The sequence below is a fragment of the Parasteatoda tepidariorum genome, chromosome 1 (assembly GCF_982258835.1).
Source record: "Parasteatoda tepidariorum strain Cologne lab strain chromosome 1, Ptep-v5.0, whole genome shotgun sequence".
Lineage (NCBI taxonomy): Eukaryota > Metazoa > Arthropoda > Arachnida > Araneae > Theridiidae > Parasteatoda > Parasteatoda tepidariorum.
The window spans coordinates 90,179,744-90,196,638 of NC_141755.1; the positions used below are offsets into that span (position 1 = coordinate 90,179,744).

Genomic DNA, 16,895 nt, shown 5'->3' on the forward strand with positions numbered 1-16,895 from the left:
CATTTAGACTAATTTGAAAATACATCATGCATTGTTTAATTAGCCTGATTTATTTTAGTAGTTTGCAATGAGCCTAAAGAAATTCATTCTGAGTAATTCTTTGCACACTTTTTAATTAGACTAGAGGCATGTGGACTGATTGTAAGAAGCCTAAAAATATCAGGCAGATTAGAAAATATTGAAGACTTTTCCAATCAGCCTGGCATACAGTAAAATGCCAGTAACATATGTAACAAAGTTGATACGTTACAATTAATTGTAGACATATATAAAAAAATTCATGCTATCTTTTATAGAATTTGTAACATATTGTTTCAAATGGGGAGAAAAAGATTCTGCATCAAAATTCAACAAGAAGAAAAAAATGTGAAGTAAGTCTTATCTCGCTTTTAATTAAGAAAATAATTTTTTTTACAATTTAAAAGAGTATTCATACAATAATTTTTTTAAACTTAAAATTCCAAAGTTAAAAAGATTTATATATATATATATATATATATATATATATATATATATATATATATATATATATATATATATATATATATATATATATATATATATATATATATATATATCTAGTATCATTGCCAAACATTGATTTTATATTGAAGTTATTTGAAGTTGCTATTTTAACATTATATCTAATAATAAACAACTTTATTTTGCTCATTTAACTAACATATAAAATAAAAAGTCTCATAAGTTTAAATGGGTAATGTAAATGTTTCTTTTTATTCTTATAAAATTTCAAAAAATTCAATTTAAATAGAAAAAAATAAACTATGTTTCAGTGTCAAGACACTTTATTTAAATAATCAATATCTAAAAGTAAATTGCCAAATTTCCCATCACGGAAAGAATTTATAAACAGTTCAGATGCTCTTTTGAAATCTGGAACAGTTTCCATGTATCCTAAAAAAGATAAACAATACATTATTAACATGATTCTATAATTTAAATTAATGACTATTCTGATGACTAATTTTTTTTCTATAACTGTAAAAATATTCAATGAAATTAAAAAAAAATTTGGAGCAATATTTAATTAATAACAAAAATATTTCAAAATTTGAAAGAAATTTTTTTTTTTTTACAATTTTGCGAGAAATGAGTAATTAAAGGAGCTCTTTCATACTGTGCATTTCCAGAAACCAATTAAAAATTATATTTTTATATTTTTGTTATTAATTATTTTTGTAACTTATGAAAAAAATCCAATTTAAATATCTTGAAAATTTAAAAAGGTTCTTAAAAAGTTTTCTAAGTTCTAAAAGTTCTTTAAAAGTTTTTCTAAGCAGTTTTTGTAAATTTTGAAAGAAAGCTTAGAAAAGTAAGGGGTTTTGCACAAATTTCCTCTTGATTTAATAACCAATTATAATACCCTGCAATAATTGACCAGATAACAAAATGTGATGGAAGCTTGTGAAAGGAAATATCTAAAATATTACATACTTTAATAATATCCTATAATGTCCTGGTGGCAACATATCTTGTTTAATTGTTAACGAAATGACATTTGGGGAAAACACTTTATCATTAGAGCTTCCTTTTAAAATTTCATAAAACTATGTACTTAGAAAATTGCTAGAAGCTATTAAATTTTCAAAAGGTTCAAATCAGACTTTCTTTTTTAGTAACCAAATATGATTTACTACAATTAAAACATTTTTTAAATGTTTTCCAAGCATGCATTATAAAGAACTATACTTTAAACACTCATATCATGCACAATTTTAAACTAATTCAAATTTTAAAATTTTTCCAAACATTTTGTTTAATATCATTATATATTTTTAAAGTTATGTATATAAACGCAAGACAACAAGACAAAAAAAAATGTTTTTTCATTAAAATATTCGTATCTTCAGAAATATTTCAGCTACGCATACGAAATTTCATGCAATTATTGCAAATGGTAACCAAAACAATGGATACAAGCTTATTGATAGATTTTCTGGCATAGGGCGCTCAAAAACACTATTTTTCATCCGTAATTTATTGCTGATCTCTCAAACCCTGAAAGCTAAACTTTACTGATAAGTATAAGAAGTTGCATAATCTAAACAAGTTATTTCAAAAAAATTGTCATAAACTGAAATTGTCTCTTCCATTATTGTATGGTACTGTATTTGGTCATAGGTACGTAAATGATTTTTCAATTTTATGACAGGTGTAACCAAGTTATAAAATAATTATCTATTGAGAAATTTAGGGAAAATGTCAAAAAAATGAAATTGTCTCTATTATTTTAAGGTAGTGTACTTGTTTTGGCAATGTTTTTTTCATGACAATAAATCAACAAATAGATTTACATGCACTTATTACATTATTTTATCTATATAGACATGCAGAAGATAACTAGGGTGAACATGCAGTTTCAAAATGATAATCTGGCTATGACAATGTCTTACATCAGAAAATTAACTGGAACTGAAAAACTGGTTTGTATACACTTTTATTTCTCCTTTTTGCACTTAAAATACTAATCATAGATAAAAAACAATGTTGCCTTGGAAGAAATTACTGTAGATCAATGAAAGCAGAAGATAAAATGAAACTTCAAAACTGTAAATTTATGAGGGAGGATCAATAGGATGTTCAAAATAAAGAGAATTTTGGTGCAGGACTAGCAGGCAGATTTTAATAAAATTTGGCATGAATATAGATTAAGAGCTTGAACACACGTGATAAACAATAATGCTCATCATAGCTTGAGAGTATAAATCAGTGCTCACAGGAATAATTAGGTGAATTAGCACACTTCTTACAAGATTTCATATTGAAATCAAGACATTTTAAAAGTTTTTGTAGCAATTGTTCCCACTTCTTTGATCTTAAATGGTTTTCTAAAGAGGACTGCAACATCCTATTGTCCATTGCCTCTAAGACATGCTCAGTTGGCTAATCTATTTGACGAACAATTTCAGTTTCTAGAAAATTGTCAATTATATTGACCCCTGAGTGGTTACTTCCATTAAAATAAAATCGGAGTTGACCACGCACATGAAAGCTGTTGTGGCTTATTCCTCGAGGTCTCGCTGCCAGCCAGACCATGTCCAGGAGGTCGTGAGTCCTCAAAAAGTCATAAACAATAAGAGGTCTTCATGCAGTGAAAATGTTCTGGGGAGGCCTGTCTTGACGTGATTTCTGTCTGAAGATTTCTGTCCATCAATATATGCAAGCACATGAAAGTAAACGTAAGGCTCCAAGATTTTATTCAGGTGACCTAAACCAGGGTGAGTGCCTTTCTCAAAGAGATGGAGCGATGTGTAGCCTTTCAACAAGAAACCTGTGTAGACCATCAAACCTTGTGCATTGTAATGGTTAGTTTCTTCGATATTGAATCCTTCCCTTCGAACAAGGAATATATATAAAAAATATGATACATAGAAAAAAAAATCAACCATTGTGACAGTGGAGATTTAAGGGTGTGGGCAGATTTCTTGAATGGCTGCATATCCTTTCATGTTTTTAAGTGAAACACTTTGACTGGTTTGTGGTATAGGAATAAAATCTTGGTATCCTATGTTCAATTCTTAGTGATACAGTTGGTTCTGATTTTATTTTAATAGACTAGAATGTGTGGTTATCAAAAACTCATCTGGTCAACAATTTTCTATTCTAGAAATTGAAAACTATTTCCTGATGTCTTCAGGCCTCAACGTTATGATACCATGGAGTGATACCATGATACTAAAACTATGATACCATGGAGAGAGCAATTGAAACTGCCATGTTGTAGGATTAATATATATTCCCCAATCTGTATTTGTTTCAAACTTCATGTATCGTGTATTTATAACATTATTGAAAACTACAGAAATAAAAGTCGACATGTTTCAAGCACTCAAAAATAGATGCCCACTTTCAAGACTTGCCAAACATGACTGGAAAGAAGCAAAAATGATTTGAATTATAAAACATAAAGTTGCCAATAAAAAAGAGTAAAAACAGAACAAGTAAAACCACAGAGGCCGAGGGTAAATCAGGGAAAATGCATTTCCATGGGCTATAGAGAAGCGGTGAGGACCTAATGTCATCAACAAGAAAATCAGTATTCATATGAATAAACAAGATTCCAGGATATCAAGATAAGCTGATGTGTTTGGGGTGAAAATAACTTCAGTATTGTTGAAATTGATTTTATGCCCAGGAATTCAACTATGTGTAGCAATTCATAATGGACTATCATGCCCCTTAAGTCTACATTTTAAAGCGTGCCTAGTTTAATGTAACCAAAGTTGCTCTGAAAATGCATGTGGTAAATGCTCAAGTTATTATCAAAACTAATAGGATATTTAAGAGACTTAAATTTAATTTTGTTAAGCATAAAAATGACTTTAAAATCAAAACAGGAAGGAAAAAAAACAGTAAAGTAACAATCCTCTGTAAGGATTAGAGAAAGAGGGTTGTTTGGGTCTATTGAGTCTACAAGAGCTGAATCAACTATGGAAGAATTAAATCCACCATTAGCAGTAAGTGAGTGGATGAAGTTATGTTTAGAGTTTAAAGAAGAGTCAAAGCGAAAGTTTAGTATGCCAGAAGATTTTTTTCCTCCAATGCCCACCTTTTAGAATGACCCACCTGGGCGTCATACAGGCATCTGAAGGGCAGATTTGCTAGCCACTTTTTCAGGGGCACCATATTAGGTGGGCCAACGTTGCTCCCACAGTAAGGGCAGATAATACAGAGAAAGAAAGAACACCCATGCCTTGCCCAGGATTCGAACCCAGAACCTTTCTGATGCAAGGGCAGTTCCCAAACCCCTACACAAGCTGGTCAGCATGTGCCAGAAACAAAAGTATGAAATAATTAGGCTGATTAGAATTAACATGAGGGGGCAAAGAGTTAGGAAAAGGATCAGAGTATTCAGTTACAAGAAGATCTATAAAAGATAAAGAAAAGTTAATTTCCACCTCTAAGGTAAGTTGAATGTTGGGGTCAACCAAAAGCAACAATTTAAAAATCAGTATCACTGTCTACTAAGATAAATGTATCACCAACAGCATGATACAGCATGAATAAGTCACAAAGGATGAGAGAAAGAGGGGCTGCCCATGGCTAAACCCTCAATTTGTTTATAGAAATTACAATTGCATTATAAAGCAGTCTGAGGAATACAGGGATTGACATTGGAGATAATATCTTCAGTTTCAAAAATAGAACATTAAAATTTTTTCAAAAAAAGTTTTGAACAATCAATAGCACCTGAAACGGTGAAAAGAAAACAACATAAAGAGAGAGCACAATTTTGTTGGAGGGGGAGTTGGACAACAAAATCAAAGGAATTTTGAACTGTAAGGACGTTGTTGGAAGTTAGAGGTGTGATGATACACGCTAAATCGTGAGCAAGTTCATAGCACAAAGTATGAATGATCGAGACAAAAGATCTAAAAGCAAGTTCGAGGCTTATGAAAGTTAGGAAGGGCATAGAAATTATCCCAATTAAATTACCGCAATTTAAAATAAAAGGAATGACATCAAGTTTAGTGTAGACCAAAGGAGTACAAGAACTTTTTATTTAATTCCTAATATTAGTAGAATCAGAAGAGGTAGGGCCAGACTTAAAAATTGTGTAAGGACCAGAAGCTAACATATTCTAAACATAAATATATTACAGTAATCAAATTTTTTGAGAATAACAGTCTGCTTGCCTTTAGCTGATTTATAATGAAAATGCCAGAATGAGAAATGAGTTCATTAATAGCTTGATTTTAAGGGTAGGTGAGTTTAGATTTCTGCAAATAGTGTTAGAAATTAAATGTCGGACAGTATCAATTTGACCAGAAGAAACTTTACCTATCTTCAAATATTGATTTTAATGGGGCAAAAATATTAGGAATCAAAAATTCGGAAGTAGCAGGCAAAATTTAAGCCTAAATTAAGAACTTCTTCATGTTTCTAGCTAAGAATAATCGAAGATAAATTGAAAAAAGAAGGTTATGTTAATAGTTTCACATTAGGGTGCCGTTGTTTATTAACCAAAATCAGATTATTCAATTTTTTGCTTAAAATAATTCCTATGTTTACCGAACAAAAAGTCAACATAAGCATAGTATTGTTTTTTCCTAGTTCTAAACAAAAGAAAAGAATTGACACAGAGTAAATGAAGATTAAACAGCTCTTTCTCAATATCCGATAAACGTTTATGAGTATCTTAAATAACAGCACATGGAATAGCTAAGTGACACCTGTTAACCCTATTAACAGGAGAACTATTAAGCCTAGAATCGATTGGAACAAAATTAGGAATAACTGATAAATGTTTGCATTTAAGCAAAAGCCAAAATGATAAGGAAACATTGATTGTTGGATATGTAAAAGTTTAAAATGATAGTTTTCAGAACAATCCATAACTTAAAAGACGGAAGAAAGAAATAGAAATAATCAAAATTAAAATAACATCATAAAACTGGACAAAAAAACAAGCACTTGGAAAAAAACCAAACTATGCTCATGTTGACTTTTTGTCATGCAAACATAGGGATAATCTTAGCAAAAAAGTGAATAATCTGATTTTGGTTAATAAACAATTGCACCTTAATGTCAAACCATTAACCCACCATTCTTTTTAGCAAGACACAAGAAGAGGTCCATTATTTAGATTTTAAATTTTAATGTTACTTCTAAATTTTCAGTCTCAATATCCTTTCCCCATTAGAATCAACATTTAAACGAAGTAGTCTCTCCTGGTCAAATTGATATTCTCTGACTACACCTTTAAATAAACACTTGAATACATCTAGTCTCACCCACCTTCAAAAAGAAAAGTTATTAATGAACTGACATTTTCATTACCAAAGCATATAAAGATGGGTAGACTGTTATTCTCAACAAATCTGATAACTATAATCATGTTGAGAATATGTAAGCCTCTGACCCTTACACAATTTTAAAGTCTGAAAATCTTCTCATTCTATTGATATTACGAATCAAATAAAAAGTTCTTGTACTCTTTTGGACTATACTAAACGTGATGTCATTCCTTCTATTTTAAATTGTGATAATTACTATGCCCTTACTAAATTTCCCAATTTGCTTTTAGATCTTTTGTTTTGAACATTGATACCCTGTGCTATAAACTTGCTAGCTAGTTGTATCATCTCCCCTTTAGCTTCCAATGATATCCATACTATTAAAAATACTCATGATTTTGCTGCCCAATTAGCACATTTTCCTTCTCCAACAAAACTTTGCTCACTTTTGATGTTATTTCTCTTTTTACTAATGCCCCATTTCAAATGCTTGTTAAAAACTATGGTTGAAAGAATTTCACTATTCTTTTATCAAAATTGAAGATATTATCTCCATTGTTAATACCTGTATTCAGCAAACTGCTTTAGAATTCAATAGTAATTTGCATAAACTAATTGAGGGTTCAGCCATGGGCAGCCTCCTCTCTCCTATTCTTTGTGACTTATATGCTATATTTCTCCTATTCTTTGTGACATGCTATATTTATAATAAAAAAATTTTAAATTGTTCAAATTCTCATGGTTGAGAGGGATACTGATTTTCAACAGTTACTGTCAGTTGCCAACTCGTTTGGTCCCAACATTCAATTTACTTTAGCTGAGTAATTATTTTACTTTATTTTTTTAGACGTTCTTGTAACTGAATATCCTGACCATTTTTCTACCTTTGTTTATCGTAAACCACTTGCCGTCTTTTTGCCCCCTCAAGATAATTCTAATCACGGTAATTATAAAAAAACTTCTGCACTTCAAACAATTGTTTTACGCACACTAAATCTTCTCTCTGGCTCTTCTTCTTAAAACTCTAAACGTAACTTCCTCCGCTCACTTGCTGCTAACTGTGGCTTTAACCCGTCTACAGTAAATTCAGCTCTTGCAAAACTCTTTAGACCCAAACGCACCTCTTCCCCTAGTCCTAACAGAGAACTTTTACCAATTTTTTCTCTTGTTTATAATAAAATTGCTAACATACTTTCCTGCATTGGTTTTAAAGTTATTTTCAAACCTGTTAATAAAATTAAATCTTAGTCTCTTAAAAATCATATTAGTTTTGACAAGTCCATTATCAAGAATATGAGAAATCATCAATTGCTGCACATTATTTGGAATCTTGAGCATAAATAAATCTCAAAAATGGCAAAATTATTTCCACCTTTGTCACATCTGTGGCTTATCTTGATGCCCTTCATGTTTTACTCATCGAATGTTATTTCAGATTAGCATGCTTTTTGAAGGGAATAAAGTTTTTAATCAAGTAATATCTTTCTATTTCACTTTCCTTGTATTCTTTATTTAATATCATGTATGCATTTCATGACTGGAGAATGGCAGTCATGTTTGTATTATTTAAATCTATGAGAATACCAAATTCATTATTTGCAGTTTTGCAGGTAATAAACAAGAAATTTTCTTAAATTTGAACACCTGTGTATTTTACTTTAGCATAATTACTGCTTTAACAGCTGAATTAACAACTTTTAGTTTTATTTCTAACAAAACTTACACAATCTAGTTCGCTTTTGTAACAAAATACCTGTTTTTTTTAACACATTTGGCTAAATGCTTCTGTTTGGAGAGCATGTAGAATAAGTAAGTAGTGTTAGAACAAGTTTAGAGAAATTATATGCAAAAGTGCTTGTTTAAAAGCAAGTTTGAAATGCTAATAAAGTTTGAAGAAGAATTCATGTACTGGTTAAAAGGGTATGTTTCATAATGATCTAAAATGAAAGAAATTTCAAAGAGATACAGTATGGCAATGAATGCAAAATATTAAAAATATATGATTACTTTGGGGATTTCTAAATTTTTGTGTAAAATTAAACTCTTTGGAGATGTGTAGAAGAATTAATCTTATATCATCTGTAGCCTCTTCCAGTTTCAAATATTCTACATAGCTGAAAGGAAAAAATAATGAATAATTGGAATTTAATATATATATATATATATATATATATATATACCATAAATGGAATACAAATATATACACATATTATATTGTAAACAAAACTTTTACAACACTAACTGACATTTGCACACACAAAAAAGTGATCCAAGAAGAAATTATGCTAAACTTTCAGCAACTACAGCATTTATTCGTACAATGAAAGTAATATTTAGGGTTTTACAATTACAACACAAAATAATCTGAACGCGACTGAAATGTCAATATTGAAGGGGGGGAACTAGTAACCTCTCATTTACCTGATATTTTGTACTTTTAAACTGAATTTAATCAGAGTAGTTATAAAGACTCCGGAACAAAATCATTTTTCACTCGATTTTATCCTACTAACTAATTTTACCCAATTCCTCTGATTTTTACAACAAATTATACAAATACATAAATTTTATAATTAACTTTTCAGATACAGAACATTTTTACTTAATTTGAAATTCATCTTACGTAATTTTTTTCACACTTTTTTGGAATTTCAATTTAATTCCCTGGCATTACCTTGATTTTTTATAAGATTTATAAAGTTTTCTGTCTTTTCCCACTTTTGTGGCAGCCTAGTTAATGTATTCAATAAGTGCAAAATTTAAGATAAGAATTTTTTTAAAAAAATAGAAATTACTATATAGCACAATAGAACAAACAACTATACAAAGTTAGTATGAATGAACAGCTAGACCAGAAAAATGAATGAAATCTGACTTTTGTACTATTATTAGTGGTATGTAAAATTTAAGAAATTAACTCAAAAGTGTTGTAAAATATTTTAGTTTTAAATGTAAAGCAAAAGAAACTTTAGAAGTTTTGCATAATTATTAGTTCTTAATAAACTGTTAGGTTCTTCAGCCTTACTTAGAGGGCTTTGATTAATACTAACTTAATGGAAATGCAAATTTTAGCCACATATCTCAAAAAGTTGTGAACTGATTTTGATGCAAATAAAATTTGCTATGTAATATTTCGATTTTATAAAAATACTTTAGTGACCACAAAACATTTTAAATTTAGGAAGAAAAAGAAACATCTAAATTATACACCAAAACTAAATTAAATTTTGCATATTTGTTTTTGTATAAAATAAAATTCAATTCAATTAATTCATAACTTTTTGAGATACAAGGGGTGATCAAATGAAAAGGTACGAAACGACGTAAAAACGTAACAGTTAAACATTTGCATATTCCGCCATGGTAGAAAGTAGCGAGACATCTCGGGATGCGATTGGAGTCTCTGACTGGGATTGGAGCATGCGCGGGCGCCCGCATGAGCAGAAGAGAGCACAGGCTCTTATCAAAAGTGGCGTCCAAATGATGCGGCAATCCGTATGAGGAACAGAAACTCGAGCACATAAAAACCATTAACTCCTATGTATACTAAGATACACTCCGACGCCTACGCAGGTCCATCAAGAACAAGAGAGCGGGGCTGTTCACAGAGGGTGTGGTTCTGCTCCATGATAACGCGCATCTACACGTCTCCAGAGTCACACACATGGAACTGGCCAAGTTTAAGTGGGAGACGTTGGACCATCCGCCCTATAGTCCAGACATGTCGCACTGGGATTTCCATGTGTTTGATCCACTGAAGAAAACACCTGAAAGGGAAGTGCTTCAACTCGAACGACATACTCAAGGACGCTGTGAAGGACTGGGTCTCGTCACGGCCACAGGAATTCTGGGAACAAGGAATCCTGCGGCTTATTCATCAGTGGGATCGTTGTGCTCAGGCCTATGGTGCATATTTTGAATAAAGTCTACATTTGTACCCACCGTGTCGTTTTGTACCTTTTCATTTGATCACCCCTTGTATATTTACCAAAAAGAAAATCAGTCAACACAGTTATATTTAAAGCTTACCTGAAGTTTTTGTTCTTATTTAACCAATACAATAAATAATCTGCAATTAAAGCTTCCCCAATGAGGTCATCTCTTAAAGTTCCTATAAAAAAATAGAAATAATAATAACAGTTAAAAACAATTGTAAGCAAGCAGAAGAACAATTTATTAAAATGATATGGCTTTTAAAATGAATAATTTTATTTTAAAAATATATTTATATATTTTTTAAATTAAATTTATTACTTATTTTACTTTTTAAATTCCTAAATACATTGATCATTAAAGTAAATATATATGTAAATGCCTTGGTTACCATTAAAATAGTCAATCAAGACAATTAATGATTATGCTTATTCTTTAATAATAACATGAGTCACACAGACTCTTAACCAATTAATATTGAACCACACAGGTTCCAAGTTTCACATAGAAACATATTTCAATTAACAAATATCATATTCACTCAGAATCTTAATCACTAAGATTATCAGTTTCACTTAGAAACTACTGTGACAGACAACTCCTGGATCAATTATTGGGAGACATTTGCCTTTGTGGAGGACTTTTTGATGGAACTAACCTGCATTTACATTACACGGAGAAGAAAACCAAGAAAACCTCCCACGGTTAGCCTGACAGCAAAGGGATTCTAACCCATAATCTGTCTACCAATTGATATTTTTTCGTCAGCACTGTGGTCATAAAAGTCACAGATTGCCTTTCTCTTTTTAGAAATAGCAGATCATCAAAAATATTATAGGATCTAGATATACTGCGCTTCTCCATGACGTGACAGAAATAAAAAGGACAAAGCAAGCATGCAAAAAGAATCAAAAATCCATAATGAATGAGGATCTGTGCCACAAAACACAATTCCATATCACTAGAAGGGTTTGCTAAACATATAAGATGTAAAAGAACAAAAAACAAAAATCATTCATCGTTATATTATTTAAACTGCATTTTCACACAGGTTACTTATTTAAAATCAATACAACTAAAGAATATGCACAAGGTTTTTTTGTCACACATCTTCAGACACACATTACAATAATATTATAAACCTTTAGTTAAGTTAACCATATAATAGCATTTAAGAGTGATTCATTGCCATGCATTCCTCTACCATTTTTTTATTTTTTAAATATTTGTTTTCCCTTTTCATTTTGACCACATAATTTTGAAGCATCCTGTATGTATGAACAAATATACATAATAAGTGTATTTACACAGATAATATGTGTAATCACACATATACTATACTGTTCAAATTAATTGGGACAAATGAAAAAAAAGTGATTTATTGAAACTTTAGCTTTTAATCATTACATACCTTAAGTTACATTGATACATGTCTGTATTAATATGAAGTATGTCCTCCTTTAGCAGATATGATCTCAAGAACACGTTTTGGCATTGATTCCACTAGTGTAGCGTACATGTTCTTGACTTCATCGTCGTGGAACCATACTTGAATAGCACTTTTTATCATTTGTTCTGCTGTCGTGCAATTCATCTTGGCTACGCGATTTTTTAGAATATGCCACAGGTTCTGAATGGGATTTAGGTCTGGTGAATTACCAGGCCAATCAAGCACTTTTATCTTTTGTTTTCTCGCATAAAATTCTGGACCAGTTTGGAATTGTGACAAGGGGCCAAATCATGTTGAAATGTTCCATCGAATGTTTCCATGAATGGAACAATCCTACTATGTAATATATCGATGTATTTGGCTGAATTCATCATGCCTTTTGGAGGCACTAAGCTTCCAGTGCTATTTGCTGTGAAGAAACCCCAAAACATTTGTTTAGAAGGGTGTTTTACAGTCTGTTGGATATGATCTGGTCTCAGACTTTCGCCTTCACTTCGTCTAACTACACTTGATTCGTGTCCCTGCACAAATAAATGTGTTTCATCACTGAAAACCACTTTCTTCCAGTCATTTACAGTCCATTTTTGGTATTTTCTGGCCCATGCTAAACGTTTTTTCATCATTTTCTGAGTTCGAAATTGTTTTTTCCTTGGTCTTCTTGCCTTACGTCCAACTTCTAGAAGCCTTTTTCGTACAGTTGAAGTACTCACATCAACACCACAATCCAATAAATCCCTTCGGAGGTCTGTGCTCGTCTTTCTTGGATTAATTTTACTATTTCTTATTAGACTTTTATCAGTTCTTGGAGTAGTTTTCCGTTTGCGTCCACATTTTCCTTTTCTTTTTGGAGAGAATGAGCCGGAATCTTAAAATGTTCTAAGAATTCTAGAAACACTAGATTTCCCTACACCAACTGCTGTAGCGATGTCTCTTACAGTCATAGAAGTGTGTTCATTAAGAGCGATAATTTTAGAGCGCTTCCTCGGACTAATATCAATCTTTTATAAGCACATAACTTGTGTTAGACTAAACTCAAAATTATAACCACCAGTTTCCACACTGAAATGCTCACAACTGAACTACAAATACACTAAAACCAGTCAGACGAGTAAATTATAGTGAAGGTCTATCTGTCACCGCAGCTCAAGGCACATATAACTGGTTTGAAGCGGTTCGGGACATCACTGGCAATCCCATACCAACTCGAATGAGAAAATCTTGCTTGTCCCAATTAATTCAAACACTATATTATAATAGGTATTATAATAATAATAATAACATGTGTAATTACACAGATATATACAAATGTATCTAATGTTGCTCTAGAAGAAAAGGAAATTTTAAACACATATTTATATTTAAAGCAATAAAGTAAATTGTATGTAAAGCAAATTACACAAAGAAAACTATATTTAATACTCCTAATAAAAAAATTTTTTAGACAAAATTATTTTAAGATTGGTTTTAAAAAACATTTCCGACATTTATAGGGTTTGTATACTCCAATAGCCTTCTTCTTAAATTGATTTGACTCTTCAAATTTAAAAGTTGCACTGTTATTAAACATAAATTGAATGGTAGTGTAGAATGCATCATTTTTAATTATTACTGAACATAAAATTATAATTAAAATTGTTCATTAACTAATAATCATAAATGTTTTTACCAAGTCCTTTAGTACTATTTTAACTATATTTGGTAATTCTGTCTAAAGATATCAGCACATATATTAGTGATATTGAAACTTAATCAACAATTTCTAGTTGATCTACTTTTTTTATCCAGTTAAAAATGACTGCAAGACTAACAAGAATCTAATTATTTCAAGATTAATATAAAGCACTATTTCTATAATCTATATAAAACTCTTTGCACTTTTATATATAAAAAGTCTTTATTTGATAGACAGGGGTCTGTGCAGACCGAATCTACTACCGTTTAGCGGTACCTTCACAAATTCAACTTTTGGAAAAACGGTAGTTTCACAAATTCAAGTTTAGGAAAACGGTAGTTTCACAAAATACTTTTTCTTAAAAGTTTACTTCCGTATCCCTTAAGAAATGATAAATCCATATTTTAACCATATTTTTGTGTTGATTTTTTAATATAATTTTTAATTTTTCACAAAATAGGTACCACTTAGAAAAACCTAGACAGACCCCTGATAGAGTTGGACGTATTTATAATATTATCTAAGTTATAAGACATAGGAGTTTTTACAAGATCTGATTTGATTGTCAAGTCCTTTACTCACTATTTAATGCATTCACGTTGCTTAAAAAATTAAAACAAAGTATAACAAAAACTTACTACAGAGAGCTAATCGAAGACCTACTTCAATATTATCAATCTTTGGTTGCATCACGCCTGGAGTATCGTATAAATAAACTTTGGGATTTTCTGATATCTAATCAAAAATATATACATTTTAGCAATAATTTGTAAGCAAAATTTTATTTAAATTACTTAGTTAAATACATGTTAATGCATTTGATAAAGGAAAATCTCTAATACTATATATTTTCAAAGCTCATACAAAATATATTAAAAATATAGAAATAAAAATAACTATAACAGAAAAATGCTTGTTAAAGGAATTCATTAGATTAATTTATTCATTTTGATAATAATTTAAATATATTGATAATTTCAAGTCTATAAACATTATAAATAAATAAAAAATATAACAGACTACATTGATATGAAAAAAAAATAATATCAAATTTTATTGAATAGAGGGCTCTGCTTCTTGCCTGCTATGGCTAGAATAAGAAAGAAAATCTATCCCTGTGTTTCAAAAACAATATCATCCAAAAGTTTGTCATCAGAAAATTTTAAATTTCATGACCACTTACTTTCAAAAAGCTAATAATCTATAAGTCCACAAAAAATATATTATTTTAGTAAAACAATCCTTTAACGTTGATCTTTTAAACTCTGAAACCTTTATTTACTACATTGTTAATTCAATATTCGTTATTTTTAAAAACTTAATTTTTTAAGATTTTTAAGCCTTTTTTTTTTAAGCTGGATTTATCTGAACTTTTAATGTAACCCAAAATTCACAAATGTTTTAATTCTAAAATAAAATAACAAAATTATGAAAACTTTACATTTTTTGCTGATGGGTTTTTATTTTTGCAAAATACTTGAATCAAAAATAAAAGTAGTATTTTTAAAATGATTTTAATCATTTTGCTAAAAACACTAGGTATTGTAAAATATAAGTTAATTATTAGTTTATTTTATAAAGATTTTAAAAACTCAGAACTTTATTGTATTACAGATTATTTAACAAAGTTTTTATTTATTTATACATTATTATAAATTTTTAACAATCAGAAAAAGCAAATGCATTTTACTCTAAAAGAAAAAAAATTCTAAGTGCACTTTATTAAATTATTTACATTTCAAAAAATGGACACTGATTAAAAACTACATTTATGAACTTTTACTAGAGAGCGAAATAAAAAAATCATAGCAATACTTGATATGAAACACAAAATAATTAAAAATATATTTAGCACTTATATAAGTGAAAAAGTAACATTTTTGATAAATATAAAATAGAATAACAACCAAATTTAATGAAATTATCTGTATTAATTTTTGGATCATCACCAAATCATTGGTCGATCTAAAAGTGCAATCTTCTAAGTTTTCAACATTTGTGTCTCCTTTAAATTTTGAACTTAAGCTTATAAACATGGTGTTTTAATCTATGTTTTGGATCATAAAGCAATACACTTTGTGTTGAAATTCTTTTCAGAATAAAGAGCTTTTCACAACTTTATAATGTGCTGCAAAAAACAAAAACTGCATCACAAAATGTTTACCTTTATTAATTTCAAGATAAACAAAAACAGATATAATGTTCGGGGAAAAAACCCAGAAGTAATAGCCAAACAGACCTAGTAGTTTCCTTAAATTTAAAAATGCAAACTTATAATTATTTTGATTTATTTCTTTTAATTTGAATAAAAAAATTTATTAATGTGATTATATATGGGGGAGAAAAATTCAATGATAATCTAAATATATTTCTTAAACAATTTTGAAATATGAAGGAAAAAAAACTGTAGTGCTGCACTATTTAATTTTTAAAAATTAAATAAAAATACATACAATGAACAGCATGTAATTAGTGCACAATCAAACCCTAACTCATAACAGTGAAATATGCAATCATAACCATGTGATAAAGTATAGTAGATGAGTACATCTATTGTTCTAGTCTATATTTAAGAATAAATTGGTAAAGTATATTAAATCATTTATAATAAATTTCAGAATTTAATAAATTAAAGATATTTGTCATAAAATAACTAAATATACATAGCAGTTTCAGCAAATAACAAATAGTCTTTTAATTTTTACAGTTTTACAGTTCTGTTGAATTTCAAAGATAAATATAAGCATACAGTTAGCCAATTTTAAAAAAAAAATATGAAAGACCATCGATTTTTTGATGTAACCAAGCAATCTTTATTTCTAATGCACTTTCCAATAAATTTCCTATTCTCATAATAAGAAAAGAAAGACCTTTTCCAATCAATAAATTTTTTGCTAAAATTCCTTGTGATGTGTTTTTTTCTAACCAGAAAAAAAAATTAGTTTTTAAGATTTTAAAATGATTACTTTTATTCCAATCCCTTTTCAGATAAATAATATCGAAATAATTTCCTTTAGTCACTCCAACAAGAAACTAAACTTGAAATTTCAGTCAGATGTTTAAATTTCAAATAAAGTTAAAA

At 29.5% G+C, this 16,895-nt stretch overlaps 1 protein-coding gene across 1 annotated transcript in view; it reads right to left on the bottom strand.

Annotated features, from left to right (window-relative positions):
* Positions 1 to 788: 788 nt before the first annotated feature.
* LOC107448722 (mitochondrial GTPase 1) overlaps positions 789 to 16,895 on the bottom strand; it is a 28,314-nt gene continuing 12,207 nt past the window's right edge. Inside the window, exons 7-10 of the mRNA XM_087168749.1 lie at positions 14,452 to 14,548; positions 10,788 to 10,869; positions 8,766 to 8,872; positions 789 to 915 (exon numbers count right to left, since the gene is read on the bottom strand). Coding sequence (XP_087024875.1) covers positions 797 to 915; positions 8,766 to 8,872; positions 10,788 to 10,869; positions 14,452 to 14,548 — 405 coding nt within the window. The 3' untranslated portion in view covers positions 789 to 796. The remainder of the gene's footprint in view (positions 916 to 8,765; positions 8,873 to 10,787; positions 10,870 to 14,451; positions 14,549 to 16,895) is intronic.